This window comes from Microcaecilia unicolor, chromosome 6 (assembly GCF_901765095.1).
Source record: "Microcaecilia unicolor chromosome 6, aMicUni1.1, whole genome shotgun sequence".
Classification (NCBI taxonomy): domain Eukaryota; kingdom Metazoa; phylum Chordata; class Amphibia; order Gymnophiona; family Siphonopidae; genus Microcaecilia; species Microcaecilia unicolor.
The window spans coordinates 263,807,151-263,828,825 of record NC_044036.1 but is presented as its reverse complement, the minus strand read 5'-3'; the positions used below and the strand labels follow the sequence as shown (position 1 = coordinate 263,828,825).

The window sequence follows — 21,675 nt, the reverse complement described above, 5'->3', positions numbered from 1 at the left end:
ATAAAGGTGAGCCAGTTAATGTAGTATATCTAGATTTTCAGAAAGCTGTTGACAAAGTTCCTTATGAGAGACTCCTGAGAAAATTAAAGAGTCATGGGATAGGAGGCAACGTTCCATTGTGGATTAGGAATTGGTTATTGGACAGAAAGCAGAGGGTAGGGTTAAATGGCCATTTCTCTCAATGGAGGCTGAATAGTGGAGGGCTGCAGGGATCTCTACTGAGACCGATGTTACTTAACATATTTATAAATGATCTGAAAATTGGAAAGACAAATGAGGTGATTAAATATGCAGATGACACAAAACTATTCAAGGTTGTTAAAACGCATGTGGACTGTAAAAAATTGCATGAAAACCATAGGAAATTGGAAGACTGGGCATCCAAATGGCAGATAAAATTTAATGTGGACAAATGCAGAGTGATAACACATTGGGAAGAACAATCCAAATCATAGTTACCTGATGCTAGAGTCCACCTTCGGAGTCAGCACCCAAGAAAAAGATCTAGGTGTCATTGAAGACAATACTCTGAAATCTTCTGCTCACTGTGTGACAGTGGCCAAAAAAGCAAACAGTATGTTATTATTAGGAAAAGGACGGTAAATATTATAAAGCTTCTGAATCGCTCCATGGTGCAACCCCACCTTGAGTACTGCATTCAATTCTGCTTACCATATCTCAAAAAAGATACAGTGGAATTAGAAAAGGTGCAAAGAAAAGTGACCAAAATTATAAAGGGGGTGGAATGCTTCTCATATAAGGAAAGGCTAAGGAGATTAGGGCTCTTCAGCTTGGGAAAGAGAAGGCTGGGGGGGTGGATATGATGGAAGTCTACAAAATGCTGAGTGGTGCAGAATGGGTAAAAGTTAATCAATTTTTAATTCTTTCAAAAGGTACAAAGACTAGGGAACACTCAATGAAGCTACATGGAAATACTTTTAAAACAAATAGGAGGAAATATTTTTTCACTCAACAAATAGTTAGTTTGGAACTCGTTGCTGGAGGATGTGGTAACAGCAGTTAGTGTATCTGGGTTAAAAAAAAAAAGGTTTGGACAAGTTCCTGGAGGAAAGGTCCACAGTCTGTTATTGAGATAGACATGGGGAAGTCACTGTTTGCCCTGGGATTGGTAGCATGGATGTTGCTACGATTTGGGTTACTGCCAGGTACTTGTGACCTGGATTGGCCACTGTTGGAAGCAGGACTAGATAGACCATTGGTCTGACCCAGTAAGCTATTGTTCTTATGAAGGAAGGGGAGGGACAGTGATGGCTGAAGAGCATTGGACTGGTAAAGAAAGGGCAGTAGAGAGCATTGGGGGGGGGGGGGGGGGGGGGAAGCATAGGTCTCAGAATAGGGGGAGCCATTGCTGCCCCAAAAAATCCAGAGGGGGCAGGAGGTGCACAGACTCTCCCTACTCCCACCCAACACCCCACTGCCACTGTTTCAGTAGCCATAGCAAAAAGAAAGAAAGAGAGCTCGTGGGGCTGCAGTGTTCCTGCTCGTGGCTGCCAGTTCTACCCTGGAACAGGACATAATGTCAGAGGGGGTGGGACCTGCAGCCGCAAGCAGGAACAGAACAGCCCTGCAATTGTTTTAGTTTTGTTTCACCACCACTACTGCTACTGGTCTGATAAACAACAGCAGTAGTGGTGGTGGGGGTTTCAGGTGGGAGGGCGAAGGGAGGGAGCAGACACTATATATATAAGGGGGAGAGGTGGCAGATTCTGGAAGAAGGGACCAGAGAAAGAGGGCAGATACTAGATGGATAGGAGAGGGAGGGGGTAGAAGCTAGATGGAAAGGGGGGGAGGGCAGATGCTGAATGAAAAGGGGGGGAGAGGGCAGATGCTGAATGAAAAGGGGGGGGGGGGGGAGAGAGGGCAGATGCTGGATGGAAAGGGGGGAGAGGGGACAGATGCAGCCACACATTTAGCTCCAGGATGTGAGCTTCCTTTGTTCGGCCTTTACCGTCAACAGGAAAGATTGATGAGAACACCACCTGTGCATCTAGGTGCTTCTCCTTCTGACCCACAGCCATGAAGTCACATATGTTCAGTAGGATACCTAGCAGTATCATTCGTGCCAACATGGATGAGCAGCAAAGGATAGTGGTCAGTAGGCTTGATGAGTCTAGGCAATCTTTCTGTTGCATCTCGAATCTTGGCACCAGGCAGACAGCACACCTCCCTGGACATTATACTGGTCGGCAGATGGCTGCCTCAGTACCCCTTCTCCAACTACCACTACCTTTCATTTCTTATTGGCCACCGATCTGGCTTCTTTGGGATTTTTGATTATTTCCTCCTGTTCCTAAGATGTTTTCATCTCTTCTGCCTGTATATTCTTAGTACACAATACACTCACATTAGGATTCTATTTTCTATTTATTCTAACTATGTTACATAACCCTCTATCAGCCTGCTCAGTCCATACACTTGTCTCAACAACTACTACTAATTCCTTCCTATCATCAAAAATCTCCTTTGAATCCATTTGAACAGCCATATTTAGCGTATTAGGACCCATGTTTTGGATCTCTCTACCACTGGACTTAAGACTTGAAACATCTCAAATTTAAATTGAGACTATTTATAATATTAGCCGTACAATCCCAAAATACTTGGCAGTGAACAAATCAACATGAATGTACAAAATAAAGCAGCACAACAAAAACACACTCAAAATATAAACTGATTTCTTTCTCTGTTTTAATGTTGTTTAAAATTGTAAATGTCCTTTCCTCCTAAATTTTAATATTGTAAATCGCTAAGATGGTATCTAACTGAATAAATTTGAAATACCATTTTAGATAAAATGTAGAAAATGTAATTGATACGCCCAAGTTGTAATGTGGACAATTCCAGTAGTATTTTTAAAAATACTACCCGCACAAGCGTGCCATTGTATGAGTTTTTCCTGTGCTAAGGCCATTTTTGCCGCAGTCATAAAATGGCCAGTTTTCTATTTTTGTTTGTACTAATAGCTGTGCGCTAATGTTGTAATTAGAATATGGCCATTAATAAAAATGTCCACGTGAGAAACTTACCACCACCCATTTTGTAGGGGGCAAGGGCTCACACAATACTCCTGCACTAACCAGTTAACATGTGGTAACGTAGCTGTAGTGATTAGTGCAGGAATGCCCCCTAAAGCCCCTTCCTCCCAAAAAAGAATATTTTTTTATTGTGTGGACTAGTGTGTGTTAAAATGGCACTTATGGGCTTTTTACAGAGCGGTGGGTAATCTGGCACTACCGTTGGCCCAACGTGGGCACCGGCAGTAGTTCCAATCCTGGCACGTACTTTTTACCACCCTATGGAAATAACTATTTTCTAGCGTGGCATTAACCTGGCGGTAATCGAGCAGAGTCACACTACAACCCGGTTACCATGGGAGCCCTTAATGCCACTTCAATGGGTGGTGTTGTGTTTCCCCCGAATGGCTTGAGTCTGAAGAGGGTGGGTTTTATAAGTGTATGCGATAAATACGTGTATAGTGTGAACAGGGCTTCTAACTTAAGGGCCTAAGGCAGGGGTAGGCAACTCCGGTCCTCGAGAGCCGCAGGCAGGTCAGGTTTTCAGGACATCCACAATGAATATGCAAGAGAGATTTGCAAGCACTGTCTCCATGGTATGCAAATCTATCTCCTGCATATTCATTGTGGATATCCTGAAAACCTGACCTGCCTGCGGCGCTCGAGGACTGGAGTTGCCTACCCCTAGCCTAAGGGGTGTAGGTAGTGTGGACAACCAGTAAAACATGTAATTTTTCTTTTATCCCCAGTTATTAATAACTAGGTCTCATTGCACAATAGGACCTGTGGTAAAATAACACATCTTAACAGTAGCCCATGTAGATAACTATGCCCCTAAATGAATTCCACATTCCATGTTACCTTAGAAAGATAGTACTTAAAGAAATGTGTAATGGTTTTTATTTTTACAGACTATTATAGCTATGTTATAAAAAAAAAGACTGTAAATAAGATATATGATCATAACAATGCAAACACATCATACACCTTTTGCAGTAAGCTTCATATAGTGGTTACCGTACTTCGGCACTTCCAGCCTATTTAGAGGTTATCTCAATAATTTCTGATGAATACTCAGTGCATCATAACTTTACTAAAAGCTGGACTATATGATTTTGGGAATACAAGATTTCCTTGCCTTTGTTTGTGCTTTTTGGTGTTTTAAGTGGCTCCTGTGGCTTTTTTCCCATGGTTTGATTATTTTGCTTAATGCCACAAGGGGAGGGCTATAAAAAGAATTAAAATCCAAGCAGAAAAACTAAACAAAGAGAGACTGTTTTAGGTGGACATTTTTTTTTAATTCACGCATGCAAACACATGTCAAGTACTGCAAATTCTTTCCCATCAGTTCTCTCTCAAACACTGAAAACCATGATGGTCTACTCTGTAAATAGCAAAGGCAAATATGTATTTCAGTGTGTATCAGACAGTTATCACAATCTACCTTTTCATATATGCCATACAGACCAACTTTTTCCTATCACACAAATGGAAAAAAAACATTACAAATGTAAAGATTACAATCCAATACATCAAAAAAGGGAATAAAATTTATTCCCAAATATATTAATTTCATAGTACTGAATTATTTTAAATTATTGTTTTAAATATAAGCTCAGAATATGCCATAGAAATGGGCATTAAATCCATCTTAGCGATGGTTCCTGCTTTATACATGACGGATGTGTACCATCTTTTATTTCATTTACATTTCAATCGAACAATAGATTTGCAAAAAAAAATGTCTAATACAGACGTAAAAATATTCACACCAGAGTTCCACAATCGGTTGTACAATTGACAAAACAGGCCTCTTTTCCCCAAACTTTTCAAGCTAAGCAAATTTTATTTAAAAATAAAATGCAATCAACGCCAGAGCGGAACACCCCCCCCCCCAAAAAAAAACCAAACAAACATGTTTAAAACTCCCAGGGAAAAGAATCTGGCATAAACATTGTAAAATGCAGACAGTGGGTGCTGTGAGGTGGCCACATTACTTCAAATGTGGTTCTACAGTGGCCATGTGTAGCACAAATCAAAGCCACATGTGTTGTATCACAACTGCAGTATAATCTACATTTGCCCAGCTACAAAAATCTATGCTTTTCCATGCCTTGGGTTAACTGAGGCCTATGCAGGATAAGTTGATGTACTATGCGCAAAAGACCTTGTCTTTTGAAGTATTGAACATAGCCCAGTACATCTCTCTCCCTCACAAATACACATTTGTAACTAATATGCCACCTGGAAGCCTATTTCTGTATGTAAAACTGTCCTCTGGATATACGAGTAAACTTATGCACAGCCAGAGTATAGGTGTAAGGGGTCAGTCCCTTCTCCTAGCAACCCATCTGAGGACAGGGTCTGCTCCCCATTGCTAGGCGCACTCTATATTTAGTTTCTATTCTCTTAGATATCAGAGGCATCCCTTATAGAGCCTGTAAACACCTTAAAGAACTGTGCTAGAAAAAAAATATTCAAGTCTAGTCAAATTTTAATGAGACACTATGGGTATCCCAACCTTCCAACTCAGTAATCCAGTCAATCTTTTTCTTTTTTACTCCCATGATAGGGTACTTCAGAAGTCATGATACTTCTGATTGGACCAACAAAAATGATTTATAAAGTGTTTACTCAGTGTGTTATAATATGGTCGCTACACACTTCTTGAACTTTTACAGGAAAACTCCCCTATTTGCATCATGGAATGTAAGCTCCTAAATCACCATTTAGCAAGGATGAGGCCAGAGGCGAAGGATACAGCAGATATACTGGGAAGTAAGAGAGCTGGATACACATACATGGCAGCCTCAGATCCCAGTAGGGCTAATCCCTATAAGAGTACAAAGAAAGAACTTCGGAGTGGTGAAAGGAGTGACGGAAACATTATTTTTTTTTTCAGCTATGCTTCCAGGAGATGCTGCTGTGTTAAGTGAGGGAGATAGGACCTCCCTGTTGGCAAACAGCACTAGTATTGGCTGCCTTTGCTGAAAAATCATAGGTAGATGTACATGAAAAATTAAGGTTGATACTTAAAATAATTGTTTATATTTTGAGTTGTGATTACAGATGTTCATGTCCATTAACAAAGAGTATGAAACTGTGGCCGAAGGCTAAGCAATGCAAACATCCCACCCCCTTCACAACTTGATCAAAATTTACATTTTGAGGGGCATAATCGAAAGGGACGCCCAAGGTTTTCTGAGGACGTCCCCATGAAGGGGCGGGGAAACCTGTATTATCGAAACAAGATGGACGTCCATTTTTCGTTTTGATAATACGGTCGGGGATGCCCAAACCTGGAAATTTAGGCCAACCTTAGAGATGGTCGTCCTTAGACTTGGCCGTTTCTGATTTTCAGTGATAATGGAAACTGAGGACGCCCATCTCAGAAATGACCAAATACAAGCCCTTTGGTCATGGGAGGAGCCAGCATCCCTGACCTGCCAGGACACTAACCGTGCACCCTAGGGGGCACTGCAGTGGGCTTCAGAAATTGCTCCCAGGTGCATAGCTCCCTTACCATGTGTGCTGAGCCCCCCCCCCCCAAACCCACTACCCACAACTGTACATCACTACCATAGCCCTTATAGGTGAAGGGGGTACCTAGATGTGGGTACAGTGGGTTTCTGGTGGGTTTTGGAGGGCTCACATTTACCACCACAAGTGTAACAGGCAGGGGGGGATGGGCCTGGGTCCACCTGTCTGAAGTGCACTGCACCCACACTAAAACTGCTCCAGGGACCTGCATACTGCTGCGATGGACCCGAGTATGACATTTGAGGCTGGCATAGACGCTGGCAAAAAAAATTTTGAAAGAATTTTTTTTGAGAGTGGGAGGGGGTTAGTGACCACTGGGGGAGTAAGGGGAGGTCATCCCCGATTCCCTCCGGTGGTCATCTGGTCAGTTCGGGCACCTTTTCGTGGCTTGGTCGTCCAAGTGCTCGTCAGGGATGCCCTTCTTTTTTCGATTATGGGTTGAGGACGCCCATGTGTTAGGCACGCCCAAGTCTCGCCTTCGCTATGCCTCCAACACGCCCCCGGGAATTTTGGTCATCCCCACGACGGAAAGCAGTTGGGGATGCCCAAAATTGGCTTTCGATTATGCCAATTTGGGCGACCCTGGGAGAAGGACGCCCATCTTCCGATTTTTGTTGAAAGATGGGCATCCTTCTCTTTCGAAAATAAGTCTGTTTGTGAATGTGAACAGCCACAGAGCAGAAGGCAGGTTCATCAAAACTTTGCATTTTTAGTTTTCTTTAAAGTAATGTGTGTTAAATTCTCCCATCAAACATTAAAGGGGTATTAAAAAAAAACCAAAACATTTTCCACGCAGAAGGTGGATATTTTAAGATTTCACAGCTGAACACACGCAGACAAGTGCACATAGGCATTCCTGGGGATATAGTTTATGCATATATTTTATAAACTATGCATGTACACAGATACAGTACACAGCCACATTTAGCAGGTGGGAACTTGTGTGCTGTTAAGGATAGTTCTAAGACCCTATGTTATAAAGTTGCACAGCTGCCTAAATTGCCTTTATAAAATAGGTACTTTTTTAACATTACACATAGGCATCCTATTATAAAATTACCCCCTCCCCCCAATGCTTACACAAGTTATACTCTTACACAAAAACTGTGAAACTAGTCTTGCAGAAACTGATACTTCAATTTGTTTAGCAGAAAGCCAGCTACATAAGTTTTAAAGATACTCCAGCTACAAACCATGTTCTTTTATCAAATTTTGCATCCATAGTTTGTGTGACACACATCTCAGTGTTCCTTATCTTCATCTAGGGATCATCTCCCAAGTGCACAATTCTCACAAAGACAATCAAGTCTGTACCATTGTGTCCAGAGTTTACAGCAGTGGTCCTCTACCTCTGTCACTAAGAGTTACGCTAGCACTAAATTGAATCGTCTCCAGCTACAAATCTTGTCTCTAGCTTCAGTATCTCTCTCTTAGATAATAAGGGTCACCCTGAAAAACTACACTCTGATTTCTAATGTCAGACTGAATCCTAAAAGCTTACAGTCATCTGTTTCTGTAATATGCTGTTTAACCTGCCCATATCTCAAATTCTCTTCTAACAGAACAGCATGGTAATATTCCACTTTCAGTAATACCAATTCAGATTCTAATAATGGCTTGTCTGCCAAAAGAGGCAAGATATAGTACAGCTATCACTTCCCAGGCAATGCAATAAATGTGACATTTTTCTCACTTGAGTGCCTTCTGCTGAATACAAGTAGGGTTTTACATGAGGAAAAGAGAGATGCCATTGACTTATTGATCTGTTGTAGCTCTAAAGGGATTCAGACATGGAAAAACAAAACTTACATCAGATTTTATAATTCTAATTATGAATGGGGTGACACATGACTCAGATGTATTCTGTATCTTTACTATATACATGATAAAATTAAAAACAATATTTCTAGATCCAAGCGATGAACACAGAAATTGGAAACCCAATTTGGCATGGTGGATTTTGTTTGACAAGATTAGACCATGTGCAAATATGAAAACATTCAGGAGAGAAAGCCAGCACATTTCATTAAAAAAAAAAAACAAAAAAACAAGGTGGTCTACACATCCCCATCTATGTAGTAAAGGGGGATACACCAAAAAAAATGCCCCCAAAGAATAAAAATCTTTGGTTACGTTATACTGAGACCTCATACAGGAAAATGTACTGCTTTCTGTTGTAAGACGAGCATATTTCAACACATGTTCTCTTGGCTCAAGTATTAGAAGTTGGCAACTATACATTAGTGCACACAGAATTCAGTTTTCAGAAGCTCACGAGGCGAACGGTCCAAAAGTTGTAGAAGCAGCTTATCCCAAACCTCTCTTAGCACAGCACAGCCATGTTTTAAAATCAAGAATTAAGGTAAACATACATCCTCAGTGCTACTGAAGACATTAACAGTAAAGTTTGACTGTGCTGAAGATTTTTCCATCTCTAGGTGGGGAGGAGGAGGGAACTGAAGGGGTTTCTGGAACCTTGAATATTCAAACTATTTTTGGAACAAAATAGAATATGACAAATGCCATAAAGAAAAATCGCATAAAATTCAACAAGAAAGATCTTGCTATTTGAAAACTATTTATATAGCTCCATGAAATACAGGTATCAACAGACAGGTATTCTGTTCTAACTTTACAGCAAAAGTGCTTATAGAATTTCAAAAGCAAGAGCTACACCTATTTACAGAACGGAGGTACTGATAAAAATATAGAATACAATTCTCTTTAAAATATCTTTGTTACTCATTAACCTTCAGCTAGCTATGCAAGCCAAAGTGAAACGGTAGAGTAAGAGTTTGCATGTTCTCAAGTTCAAGCTGGCTAGTAAAATAAATACTAAGTTAATAAACAGTACAAATGAAGAGAAGGAAAAAGAATCTAGAAGGGCAAGGCTGGGGGAGAAGCAGTACCATCACAAGCTAGGAGACCTGCTTAGCAGTTGAGTTTCAGTAAATAAGATCTTCCATATAGGCAGAAGAATATCTAACCCACATAGCTCTTTAGTGGATATATTTACAAAGCTCCCATCCATTTTACTGATATGTTTCTATAAAATGATTTTGAAGCTCTGGCATTTCAGTCCTTTCTCTTATTAATATTCAGGGAGATGCCAAAACCCTCAGCAAACACAAAATTCTTATCAAAATTTCTTGACATGTTGCATGCCTTTTTTGTACTACAATTTTAACAATTCAGATGACCAATAACATGATCCAGTTTAAGCACTTTGGCTTGCAGGAAAAGCCCTTATGTACACCTGGTGAAAGATTGGCTTGGCTTAAGGTATCCCAATAACAGCTTTCAGAGTCAGCAACTTCACAGAAGTCAAATTTAAAAGTAAACCAATTAAAAAAAAGGGGGGAACTTATCTTAATGAAAAATCACAGAACAGGCAAAAGGTCAGCAGGGAAAACAAACCGCTTTTGTTCTTGCAAGATGGTGCTAGGTTTAAAAAAAAAAATCAGATAGTTCAATAATAGCTCTATAGACTTCTTTTATGTGGTAGGCCTTTAACCTCCAATTATTTCTCATGCAGTGGGCAGTTTTCAAAGCTGCTTTTGTTTTGACAGAGTTTGAGTCATGCTAACTGGCTTCTGAAAATGGTCTTCGCTCAATGAAGCTAAAAAGTCTGTATGCTCTGCTACAACTTGCATACCTTTAGCAGCATTAAGAAGTCGTCAACTGCTTTTTCAAGTTTACATACATTTTCAATTAAAAAAACAAAACAAATAAATCTGACGCAGAATCCAAAGATTGGAAGTACCCCATGAACTCTGGCTTAGGTCAGGCAGTTTGAAAACTGCCTCACAAGGTTTTCATTTAGGTTTGAGCATGGTGCAGGCTCTTGCACTTTCAATTAAGAGTGTCAACGCTCAGCTAAAGCTATGAATGCATTAGGAAATGAAGAAGCAAAAGCAGACCTGAAAATCATGTGTGTTTAACATTAATAAAAATGCTAATAGACTTAAATAATAACAGACAGTAATAACCATCTTGTCAGTCAGTGCAAATATTACATACAGGATTTTTCACACAACAGTTTCTCCCATTTCTTAGACAAAACTAATTCTTTGTCAAGCCTTCAGTAACGTGTAGGTATAAAAACAAACAAACAAAAAAACCCCACACACACAGCAATTATTTTAGTGCATAATACAATAAAACTGTTATAAACTGTTCTGTGCATATCGTAACAAAATGAAATACCTGGTACATCAGCTGAAGGATTTAGGCACTTGACATTTCTACAATTACTTGGACAAATGACCTGTATATAAATATTACCAGCACTAACAAATCATCACAAAAATAAAAAAATGACAAGAAATCACTGTACCACTCTCCTAACGATAGCTTTGCCATAATATGGAAAGGGGTTGCTGGTCTCTCATGGTTTAAAAAAAACCCCAAAACAAACAAAAACAAAAACAAACAAACCCTAAAACATACAAAAATTATCCAGAAAGAACTTACGTACATCAAAAGATAAATAAATCAGCATAAATGTGAAGACTGAATTTCAGTAAAATACACACAAAAATAAATTATTTTACTTTCACTATATGCATCACTGTAGAATCCTGGTAAAAAAAAAAAAGTTATTTAAATTTTAGTTAGAAGCCATCATAAATATGAATGGCCCAGCTACTGTACCATTTACTACCTAACTCATAAAAATTGCTTGAAGCTTAAGTAAAAATGGTGTTTACATTCCAATCATTTTTGGAACATGAACTTATTCTCTTAGTAAAGCAAAATACAGTCTTTTAAGAGAACTAATGCAATAGGGCTTAGAGTATCAAAGAATTCACAGGAAATGGATGCCCTTACATATTTTTAAAAAATTATATATACACATATTATATAATACCTATTATACATATGTCTGTGTGTGTATAATGCATACATACGCACAAGCCATTGTAAATGTTTCTAGGATGGCATCACACCTGAAAGGGTGAATGCCTTTCAACTGTTTAGAACCATCTTGCTGCTTGCAACTGGCTTTAAGAAGTCACTTTTTTCTTCAGGCATGTGAGATGTCTTCAATATGAAGCTGCCAATGCTGACTGCGGCAGTGACAGGCAGGTTGTTCCTGGATGTGGTCACAGTTTGCCTGAAACAGCTCGTCAGGGGCAGGAGTCTGGTTTGCTTCTCCCTATTTCATCAAGAAAAAGAAAAAGCATCCATATTTATATATCTAAAGGTGGGTAGCACTCTACAATCACTTTATATTCTCAAAGTCCTTTCCTTGGAGATCTCACAAAAAAGAGGTTAATTAATTGTCCTGGATACATGGAATCTGAATTTGTCAACTATCCAGGCAAAAGAGGGTCCTGCTCTCCCTAGTTTTAAGGGCAGTAATTTTCAACCCAGCCCTTGGGATGCACCCAGTCGATGACTGCATTGCATGCAATCTCTCTCATGCATATTCAATGTGGATATACTTCCTGAAAAATCGGTGTGTGTTCAAAGGACTGAGTTGAGAACCTCTGCTTCAAAGACATGCACCTCAAAGGAGAACCACTGTTGCATTCTTGAATCCACTTTTCTTCAGTCCTCCTTTATGTACCAAAATCTTAAATACGGTCCTGGTTAGAAGCTCAAGCGTATATTAACCCCTGTCAGGCTCTATGGTTGCCAGCTGGAGTATCTCCTTAGTAGTGTGGGCCGTGCTGGGTCTTTTCTACTGTCACTTGTTTATGTTTATTATAAAAATTTAATATACTGCCTGGCTTAAACAGATCAAGACAGTTAAAATAAAATTACAAAAATGTTAAAGAAAGAACGCCATTGATATTGACAGAAAATACCTAATAATATGCTCTCAAGACACACACAACCAGAATATACACATAGGAGTACTGTCTTCACATTAACAAGAACCTAATAAATCCTAAATTTCTCTTGTTCAATAAAAGCAAAGGCCTGCTTAATGTAAAACGTTTTGAGCATGGTCTTAAAGTTCCTAGAGTTTAACTCTGCACATATTTCTTTTGGAACACTGTTCCATATGGGAGGTGCTAAACAAGAGAAAGTTCTTTCCCTTGCCTAATCAAGCCCTTATTCTATTTCTTGAAGGCTCAACCATCCTAAAACCCTGCATCGATCTTAAGGACCCTTCCTGGAATATATGGAATAGTGAGGGTATTTAAATAAGAAGGTTTTAACTCATACAATGCTTTGTAAGCCAAAACCAGAATTTTAAGATATTCTAAATTTAATTTGCAATCAATGGTAATAGACAAATTGGAGGAGCACAATCATATTTCTTCTTGTTTCCTAATAGCTCAATTGCCGCATTTTGCAGGGATTGCAGTCTCTTCAATTTATTACCTGATAAACTTGCATAAATCGCATTAGCATAATCTAACCTTGATATTAACAAAGCATGTAAAAGTATGTAACACTTCCTCATTAAATAAATATTTTAATGATCACAATCTTCTCAAGATTAAAAAACCCTTTTAACCACTTTATTGATTTTCAAACATTAATCTAGAGTCAATAAGAACTCCCAAATAATGAAAGCATTCCACTGGCTGTATTGGATTACCAAATACTGGTGTCACCTTATGTTATGCTGGTCAAGGTCATAGCTGAATTAGTATTGTGGAAACTGAACCTTCTCAATGTTTCATCACTTGTTACTGCAAACATATTTCATGCAAAATTAACACACTGCAAGTAAGTATTTTGGTATTGTAACTACTAGGGAAAAGGCTGTTTCCTTAAGAGTCCTCACCAGACCAGTCCAGAACCTGCAGGTTTTTCCCACTCACCAGTGAATGGAGACAGAGAAATAAAGTCTGCATACTTTGCCCAATAAGAGCACCATGCAGCCGTAGGGCTTCCTTATTTCTGTCTCCAATGGATGATAACAGGAAGACTGTGCAGCTTCTGGATTGATTACCAAGTCAATTCCAGAGCCAGTTGGAGAACAGATCTTCACTTGAATAGAGGATACCTCTCTGTAAGTCTTAAGCTTATTAAAAAAAAGAAAATGAATAGGTCGGCTAATTCAATTTTTCTTATGGAGAGGGAAGCGTCCGAGACTCCCACTGGCGGTGCTTTGTGCACCGCGAGAGAGTGGTGGAATGGGTTTGTTAAGTTTTAGATCCCTCACTGTTGTGTGTTCGATGCGGCATATAAATAACTGGTACATGGGCACGTCTGAGTTTTCCTTAACGTCACTAGGGACTTCACTGTTTCCGGGTGTTCACTTCCACTATTTGCTTCACACAGGAGGCGAGATGCCACGACAGGCTTTTCGTTCTCATCCACTTTTGGCCTCGAGAGCAGCCTGGCGTTGGTTATGTCGGAGGAGGCATTATTTATCATCTAAGACTTCCCCATTGCTTTCTATTTGTAACAACCCTGCCTTTCCTCCGGGTGTGGGGCCCAGCGTGTTTGGTGCTTGGGCAAGGCATAGTATCATCTATTTAGCTCAAGTTTTAAGTGAAGAGCACATTAGATCGTACGAAGATTTGCAACAACAGTATGGGATCCCTTCTGGGCAATATTTTGCCTAGCTTCAACTACAGCATTATATCTCCTCTTTGACCTGGACAGACCTTACCGAGGATGTCCTAGATATCTTAACAGAAGGCTATTCCTTGGGTTTGCAACAGTCGGTGCCATTAAAGTTTCATCATCAACAACTGAAGGATATAACAGAGGAGTTAGATTATGTTCGGCTGGCCCTGAGTTGGTCGATCGACCTTGGTTGTGAGGTCTCTTCAGATCTGTGCAAAGCATATATCAAAAATCTATATTCACTAAGAATATCGATTCCCCAAAGAGAAAAGTTTTACTGATTTTTGTTACAATTGTATATTTCTCCGCGAAGAGCCTTCCGGGCGGGATTTGTGGAGAGCGGGTCTTGCTTGAAGTGTGGAGGAGGGATGGCTATGCTGGGGCATATGTTTTGGCTTTGCCCCGTATCAGTCGTTTTTGGAAGGGGTTGCTAAGGGAGATTGGGACATGGTGGGAGTGCTCCTTGGTTTGGGACCCACTGCTTCTGTTTAATTCTTACTCGTTTACTTCTGAGCCGCCAGAGGGTTTTAAGGGTTTCTTAAAGGTGGCTATATTTTTTGGGATCAACTCCATCCTGAGGTCTTGGCTCTCTCTTTCGGGCCCCTCCTTGCAGGAGTGGAGGATTCAGCTGATACAGCAGATGAAAGTGGATAGATGTGGGGTTAAATGTTGGGATAGTGTCCCAGTGACTCATTTTTGGGCTAGATGGGAGCCACTTTGGGCTACTCTGCCTCCAAAAGGGAGAAATTTTATTTTGAACTGTTAAATCCACACGGACACACTGGGGGGGGGGGGGGGGGAATGGGAGGGAGGGGGATGGGGAGGGTTAGAAAGGTAATAACTGGAAAATTGGATGACAATGTTGTGACTGGACAGTATTTGCTATGAATCTATAAGGCTGTTCTGTATTGTACAGTTGTTTATACTGCGTTTATTGGTTGTTCATCAATAAAAATGACTGAAACATAAAAAGAAAATGAAGGCTGGTGAGCTGGAATATTGATCCTCCATCCACGGCCCCCACTCCGATTCTTCCCCCCACCCCACCCCCCGAGAGGAATTTAAAAGAAAAAAAATTTATGCCATCAGTTTAAAGCAGCATGGTAAGAGATTTAGGGGGGGGGGGGGACCAGTGTCATTGGCTGATTACGAGGGAGCTTGGACTGCGAGCCTATACTGCTGGAAACACCATTCTTTGAGGGCATTTAGGCTGAAGCACTGGGTTTTGTGTAGAGGAGCTGCCTGCGAGCGTCTGAGGTAATTTGTGGGCTGTGTTCAGAATGTAAGCCCCTGCAGTCTCTTGCAGTAGCCATCAGAGTCCATCCAGGCAGTGTGTGTCTAGTGACACTGGATTCTTTCAGTGCTATGAGATGAACATTTTGTTAGTTTTGGCACAGGAAAGAACTGTTTTAGGGATGCCAGTGGCTCACTGTAAAAGCATGGTAGAGACATCCGGTTTAAAAATTCAGCACTCCTGCAGCAGGTCCTACCATAAAACCATTACCGGGGGGACCAGCCACTAGCCCGATTCTGTTGGCTCCCAAAAGGAATTCCTGTTTGCTTCAGAGGTTCCTGGGGTATTGTTTGGTAGCCTTGGGCAGCACTGCAGGAACCCTGGGAGCAGGGTTCTCTCTCCCCCACCCCCCCAACCAGAGCTTGTGTGGTCTCTCTCTCAAAGCCTTTTTATCTTTAGTACTCAGAAGGAACTCAGAATACTAAGAACTCTCCCTATGTTTTCAAGTCTGGGACACTCAGTAAGGCAGCAGAACAGATTGGTTTGCTGGATGTGTGGAAGTTACAATTATGTTTGACCATAATCTTTATCCTTCAGTGGGTCTTTAGGACCAGCACTAGTTCCCTAGCAGAGCAGCTAAAATGCAGGGATCTCCCGATGGTTGAAGGGAATACCTTTTCTGAAGTCAAACTCTGCTGAATGAAAGAACTCCATAAGTAATTTCCATGTTCCTGGAGGACTTAGGTATTGTGATTATCTAATACAAGAGAGAGTCTTGTCTTGCTTTGGGGATTTTATATTATGGAGGATCCCAAAACTTTTCATAGGTTTTCCATATTATTCAAGTCTTTTGGGCTATAATTTAAGTAGAAGGTGGTGGCTAACCTGTCTCACTTAACACCTGAGGAATAGGAAGAGGCTTATTCTTCCTATGATGAGTATCTTAGAGACCTTCTTTACAGTAGTAGTATCTTCTGATCTGAAGAATTTCAGGCTGGAATCTTTACTGAAATAGGCATTTCACGTCTCACCCCTGGGTCTTCAACCAGCCATGTGTAGCACCTATGTTTCCAGGTCCAGCACAGTCATAGTATAATTTCCTTGAATGTCCTTAAGGGGCCTATGGAAACTACACATGTGTTTAGGCAAAATATGTAACACTCAGTGTTATACACATTCCCTTTTGGGCTCACCGATTAGTCTACTGTTACAGTTTCCAAGACACATACCAGTGGTCTGCCTTATTTTACCCATTTTATTATTGTGAAGAGCTATGGGGATCCTAGTAAAGGTTTTTGCAAGCCCAAGTCTCTGAGGTTTCCTGAAAATAAGCCCAAGCCTTCCCTTTTTTCCCTTTGAGCAGAATTAGATATGATTCAATTGAAAGATTCAAGACAAGCTGTTCTATTTCTTTCAGTGTGCTCATTTCAGAACACAATGAACAAAACTGAACAGAATACTCCAAGTGGGGCCTAACAACTTGTACAGGGGCATCAACACTTCCTGCTGGTTATACCCCTCTCTCTATGCAGCCTTGTCGCATTGTTTTGTCTTTCACCTAGAAGGTATTGGGAGTGCATATTTGCTGAACTAGCTATTTTGGGCCAGTATTTAACAAGATAATAAGAAATGAGTTTGTCTTGTTGGGCAGACTGGATGGATCATACAGGTCGTTATCTGCCGTCATTTACTATTTACTATGACAGCCCAATTCCTTCTCTTTCTGAGACCCTTACACTGAGTGCTTCATCTTTCCAAAAGCAAGCTAGTTCTCTCTCATGAACTAGAGCAGGGGTAGGCAACTGCGGTCCTCGAGAGCCGTAGGCAGGTCAGGTTTTCAGGATATCCACAATGAATATGCATGAGATAGATTTGCATACCATGGAGGCAGTGCTTGCAAATCTATCTCCTGCATATTCATTGTGGATATCCTGAAAACCTGACCTGCCTGCGGCTCTCGAGGACCGGAGTTGCCTACCCCTGAACTAGAGTATTCATCAAGTCAAAACGAATCTTCCTTTGGTAGAAGAGGCTATTCAAACTGAATCTGCAATTCAGTTGGTTTACACCAGGAGGAGCAGCAAAAACAGAAGCAAAGTATTCTGCACAAACACCACAAGCAGCCAAAACACAGCAGAGATAGTCCAGAGAAGGGGAAATCTCAAGTTCAGCCACAAATAGATTTATTGGAAAACCACCCAACTCAGCCAAGTTTCAACACTTAAGCCTTCATCAGGGGTCTGCAAACATACATAAAACCATAAATGAATAAATAATCACAAATAAAGCATACAAAATTAATACATTAAAAATATATCAAAACATGCACCAGGAAGAGCCTTGGGCATGTGTCTAATTGCAGGTGCTGTGGTCATTCACAGATTTTCATGAATGAACTGCTCGTTTCAGGTCCTGCCACAGCATCCCTATTGGTTTATGATTTATGGTTTTACTTATTTGATATACTAACCTTTCATGAGGACATAGCAAGGCAATGTACAGGCAAACAAAATACAGGGGAAAGGAACTCCACTATTTGATAGGAAAGCAAAATAAATAGGGAATACTTGGTCACCCTGAAAATAGATACACACAAAAGGAAAAAGAAGAAAACAACCATTCACTAAAGTTAACTGATAAACTTAACCATCAGAATCAGTTGTTCCTTAGCAACACTCGTGCTTAAGCTATCACTGAAGGTAAGCAGGAATAAATAGGTTTTTAGGGAATGATAATTTGAGGAGTAGAGAACTGGGTAACGCATTCTACAGAGATGGGGCGGGGCAGTGCAGTAAAAGGCACATCTTGTAATGTCTAGTCTAGTCTTAAAATGGAAAAACATTATCTTTCCGGATAATTTTATTTCCTTTAATCACAGCAGATGAATCCAAAAACTTGTAGGTTATGACCATCTACCACTAGGTAGAGACAAAGGACATCAAACTGAACTGTCATATAAGACAACTGGCATCCTGGTCAATCAGTAAGTCTCATAACAAAACAGAAGGAAGAACTAGAATATACTACACTTCTTCCTCACAGAAAAGAGGTATGAACTATATAAAAATATGAATAGCAAAGAACAACTGAACTAAACAGAGAAACTGACTGAGAAGACTGTGATACAACAGACAGAGGGAGGGTTTCTGGATTCATCTGCTTAATTAAAAGGAAAGAAAATTATCCAGTAAGGCATAATTTTTCCTTCCTTGTCATCAGCAGCAGATAAAACCAGAAACTTGTGGATGTAGCAAAGCAGTCCTCAAACAGGACGGGAAACCACCTGTGGAGAGAACTGAGGCTCCAAAGGATGCTTCCGACCTAGCCATAAGGTCCAAATGATAATATTTTGGAAGAGGTATGCAAAGAGGACCAGGTAGTCGATCTGCAGATTTATTTATTGCATTTGTACCCCACATTTTCCCACCTATTTGCAGGCTCAATGTGGCTTACATAGTACCGTCAAATGCGTTTGCCCAGTCAGTGGATAACAAATACAAAGTTGTATAGTTATCGTATGATGTATAAGTGGAGGGTCGAAATGGATGAAGATTGCATGTTGTCCTGTGCGATCACAGTCATGCTGTGCTGGTAGGTGAAGAGGGTTACGTGAGGTCATTGGGGTAGGCCTTTTTGAAGAGGTTGGTTTTTAGTGATTTCCTGAAGTTCAAGAGGTTGTGGATTGTTTTCACAGCTTTTGGGAGCCCATTCCATAGTTGTGCGCTCATGTAAGAGAAGCCAGCTGCATAAGTTGTTTTGTATTTCAGTCCTTTGCAATTTAGGTAGTGTAGGTTTAGGTAGGACCTTGATGATCTGACTTTGCTTCTTATTGGTAAGTCTATGAGGTCTGTCATGTATTCTGGGACTACGCCGTATGTGATTTTGTGGACTAAGGTGCAGATTTTGAAGATGATCCGTTCTTTGATTGGGAGCCAATGCAACTTTTCTCGGAGGGGTTTGGCATGTTCGAAGCATGTTTTGCTGAATATCAGCCTGGCTGCTGTATTTTGGGTGGTCTGGAGTTTTTTTATGAGTTGTTCTTTGCAGTCCACATAGATTCCATTGCAATAATTTGCATGACTTAGGACCATTGATTGTATTAGGTATCGAAAAGTTGCTCTTGGGAAGAAAGGTTTTAATCATTTGAGCATCCACATTGAATAGAACATTTTCTTTATTACAGAGTTTACTTGACTGTCGAGGGTAAGGTTGCAATCGAGTGTGACACCGAGTATTTTCAAACTGTCTGGGATAGGGAGGGTATGTCCTGGAGTATTTATGGTTGTGGGTTTGTATTTTTTATATGGAGAGGAGAGGATGAGGCAATGTGTTTTTTCGGTGTTCAGTTTCAGGTGGAATGAGTTTGCCCAGGAGTCCATGATGTTCAGACTATCGTTGATTTTGTTGGTTATTTCTGTCAGATCATGTCTGAAGGGGATGTATATTGTAACATCATCTGTGTAAATGAATGGGTTAAGGCCTCGGTTGGATAAGGACTGTGCCAGTGGAATCATCATCATGTTGAAGAGTATTGGTGATAATGGTGATCCTTGAGGTACTCCACAGACTGCTTTCCACAGTGGTGATATGTTTGACTTTGATTTTACTTGATAAGTTCTGGTGGTTAGAAAGCCTTTGATTCAGTTAAGTATGTTTCCTTCAATCCCGAAGTGGCCTAGTATTTAGTAGTATGTTGTGGTTTACCATGTTGAATGCGCTCGACATATCGAACTGGAGGAGGAGTATGCTTTTGCCTGTGGCAATCTCCTGCTTGAATTTGGCCAGGAGGGTGACTAGGACAGTTTCGGTGCTATGGTGGAATCTGAATCCTGATTGTGAATTATCTAGTATTGAGAACTTGTCCAGGTATTCTGTAAGCTGTTTAGTCACGAAGCTCTCCATCATTTTTACTACTAATGGGATAGACGCAACCGGCGGTAATTGGTGATATCATTTGTGCTTTTCTTGGCGTCTTTTGGTATTGGGTTGAGTAGGATGTTGCCATGTTCCTCAGGGAAAGAGACCTTGTTGTAACATGAAGTTTAGATGGGATGTAAGGTCTACTATGAAGTGTTTATAGTGAAGAGGTCTGGAGCAGACTTGAGTAGATGACTGGGACATGTATCCAGTTTGCAGTGGGTCTTGGCGAACCTGTGAGTCGCTTGTGTAACTGATTCGGTGCTGAGGAGATTAAATGTTGTCCAAATGCGGTCAGCTGGGTATCCTTCGGAGGATGGGTCCAGTTGAAGAAGATTTCGATGTCGGTATTGTGATGAGGAAGTGTGCTGCATAGTTTTATTATTTTTTCGTTAGAGTAGTTAGCAAGTTTGTCTGTGGGTGGGATGTCTGTGTTGGTTGTGGTGATAGGGGTGGTGTCTAGTAACTTATTTACGAGTTGGAATAGTTTCTTCATATTTTTGTAGTCCGGTCCTAATTTGGTTTTGTAGTAGGACCTTTTGGTTTTATTGCGTATTTGTATTTTCTATGTATTTGTTTCCATGCGTTGAGTGTGTGCTCATCTTTTGTCTTTCTCCATACTCGTTCAAGTTTTCTAGATTGTGTTTTGAGTTTTTTTAGTTCGTCATTGAACCAACGTGTAGTGTTTTGTCTTTTTGATATTTTTGTTTTTAAGGGTGCTGTTTTGTTTAGTACGCTGTTGCATCTACCATCCCAGTGGTTGAGATAAAGTATGGAATCAGTGCGTGTTGTCCATTCGTTGTCGTATATTTGTTGCCAGAATATTTGTGGATCGATTTGCCCTCTTGTAGTGTAAGTAGTACGTTCTGGTGTACTGTTTGAGCCCTTCTTCCACCAGTTTAGAGTTAGGTTCTGTTTGTAATGGTCAGTCCAAGGTATTGCTGTCCATTTGATGTCTGTTATTAATAGGTTATTGTCTGTAGGTAGTTTGTGTGATAGGAGGTCCAATGTATGTCCTTTGATATGGGTAGTTTGCATGTGGGGCCATTTAAAATCCCAGGACTGTAGGAAGTCTTTACATTCATTTGAGAGAAAAGGAATGATACTCTGCCCAAGATGTGGAAAGAACGCTGGAAGAATGAGCTCTTTAAGGAAACCGGAGCTTGCTTACCAGAGAGAACATAAGCCAAAGAAATAGATTCCTTAATCCAGCGAGCAATGGATGATTTTGAACGTGCATTCCCCTTATTCGGACCTGCCAACAAAACAAAAAGGTGATCCGAACAATGAAGTTCACTGGTGACTTGAAGGTACCAAGACAGTGCAACACATTAAAGTCCTTCTCATAACCTTCTTTTTGAAAGGATGGAAGACACAATGGTTGGTTTATATGACAAGAACAATCAACCTTGG

At 40.5% G+C, this 21,675-nt stretch overlaps 1 protein-coding gene across 1 annotated transcript in view; it reads right to left on the bottom strand.

Moving 5' to 3' along the window:
* Positions 1-7,163: 7,163 nt before the first annotated feature.
* Positions 7,164-21,675, bottom strand: part of RC3H2 (ring finger and CCCH-type domains 2) — a 221,735-nt gene continuing 207,223 nt past the window's right edge. The window contains exon 19 of the mRNA XM_030207326.1: positions 7,164-11,733. Within this exon, the coding sequence (XP_030063186.1) occupies positions 11,544-11,733 (190 nt within the window). The 3' untranslated portion in view covers positions 7,164-11,543. The remainder of the gene's footprint in view (positions 11,734-21,675) is intronic.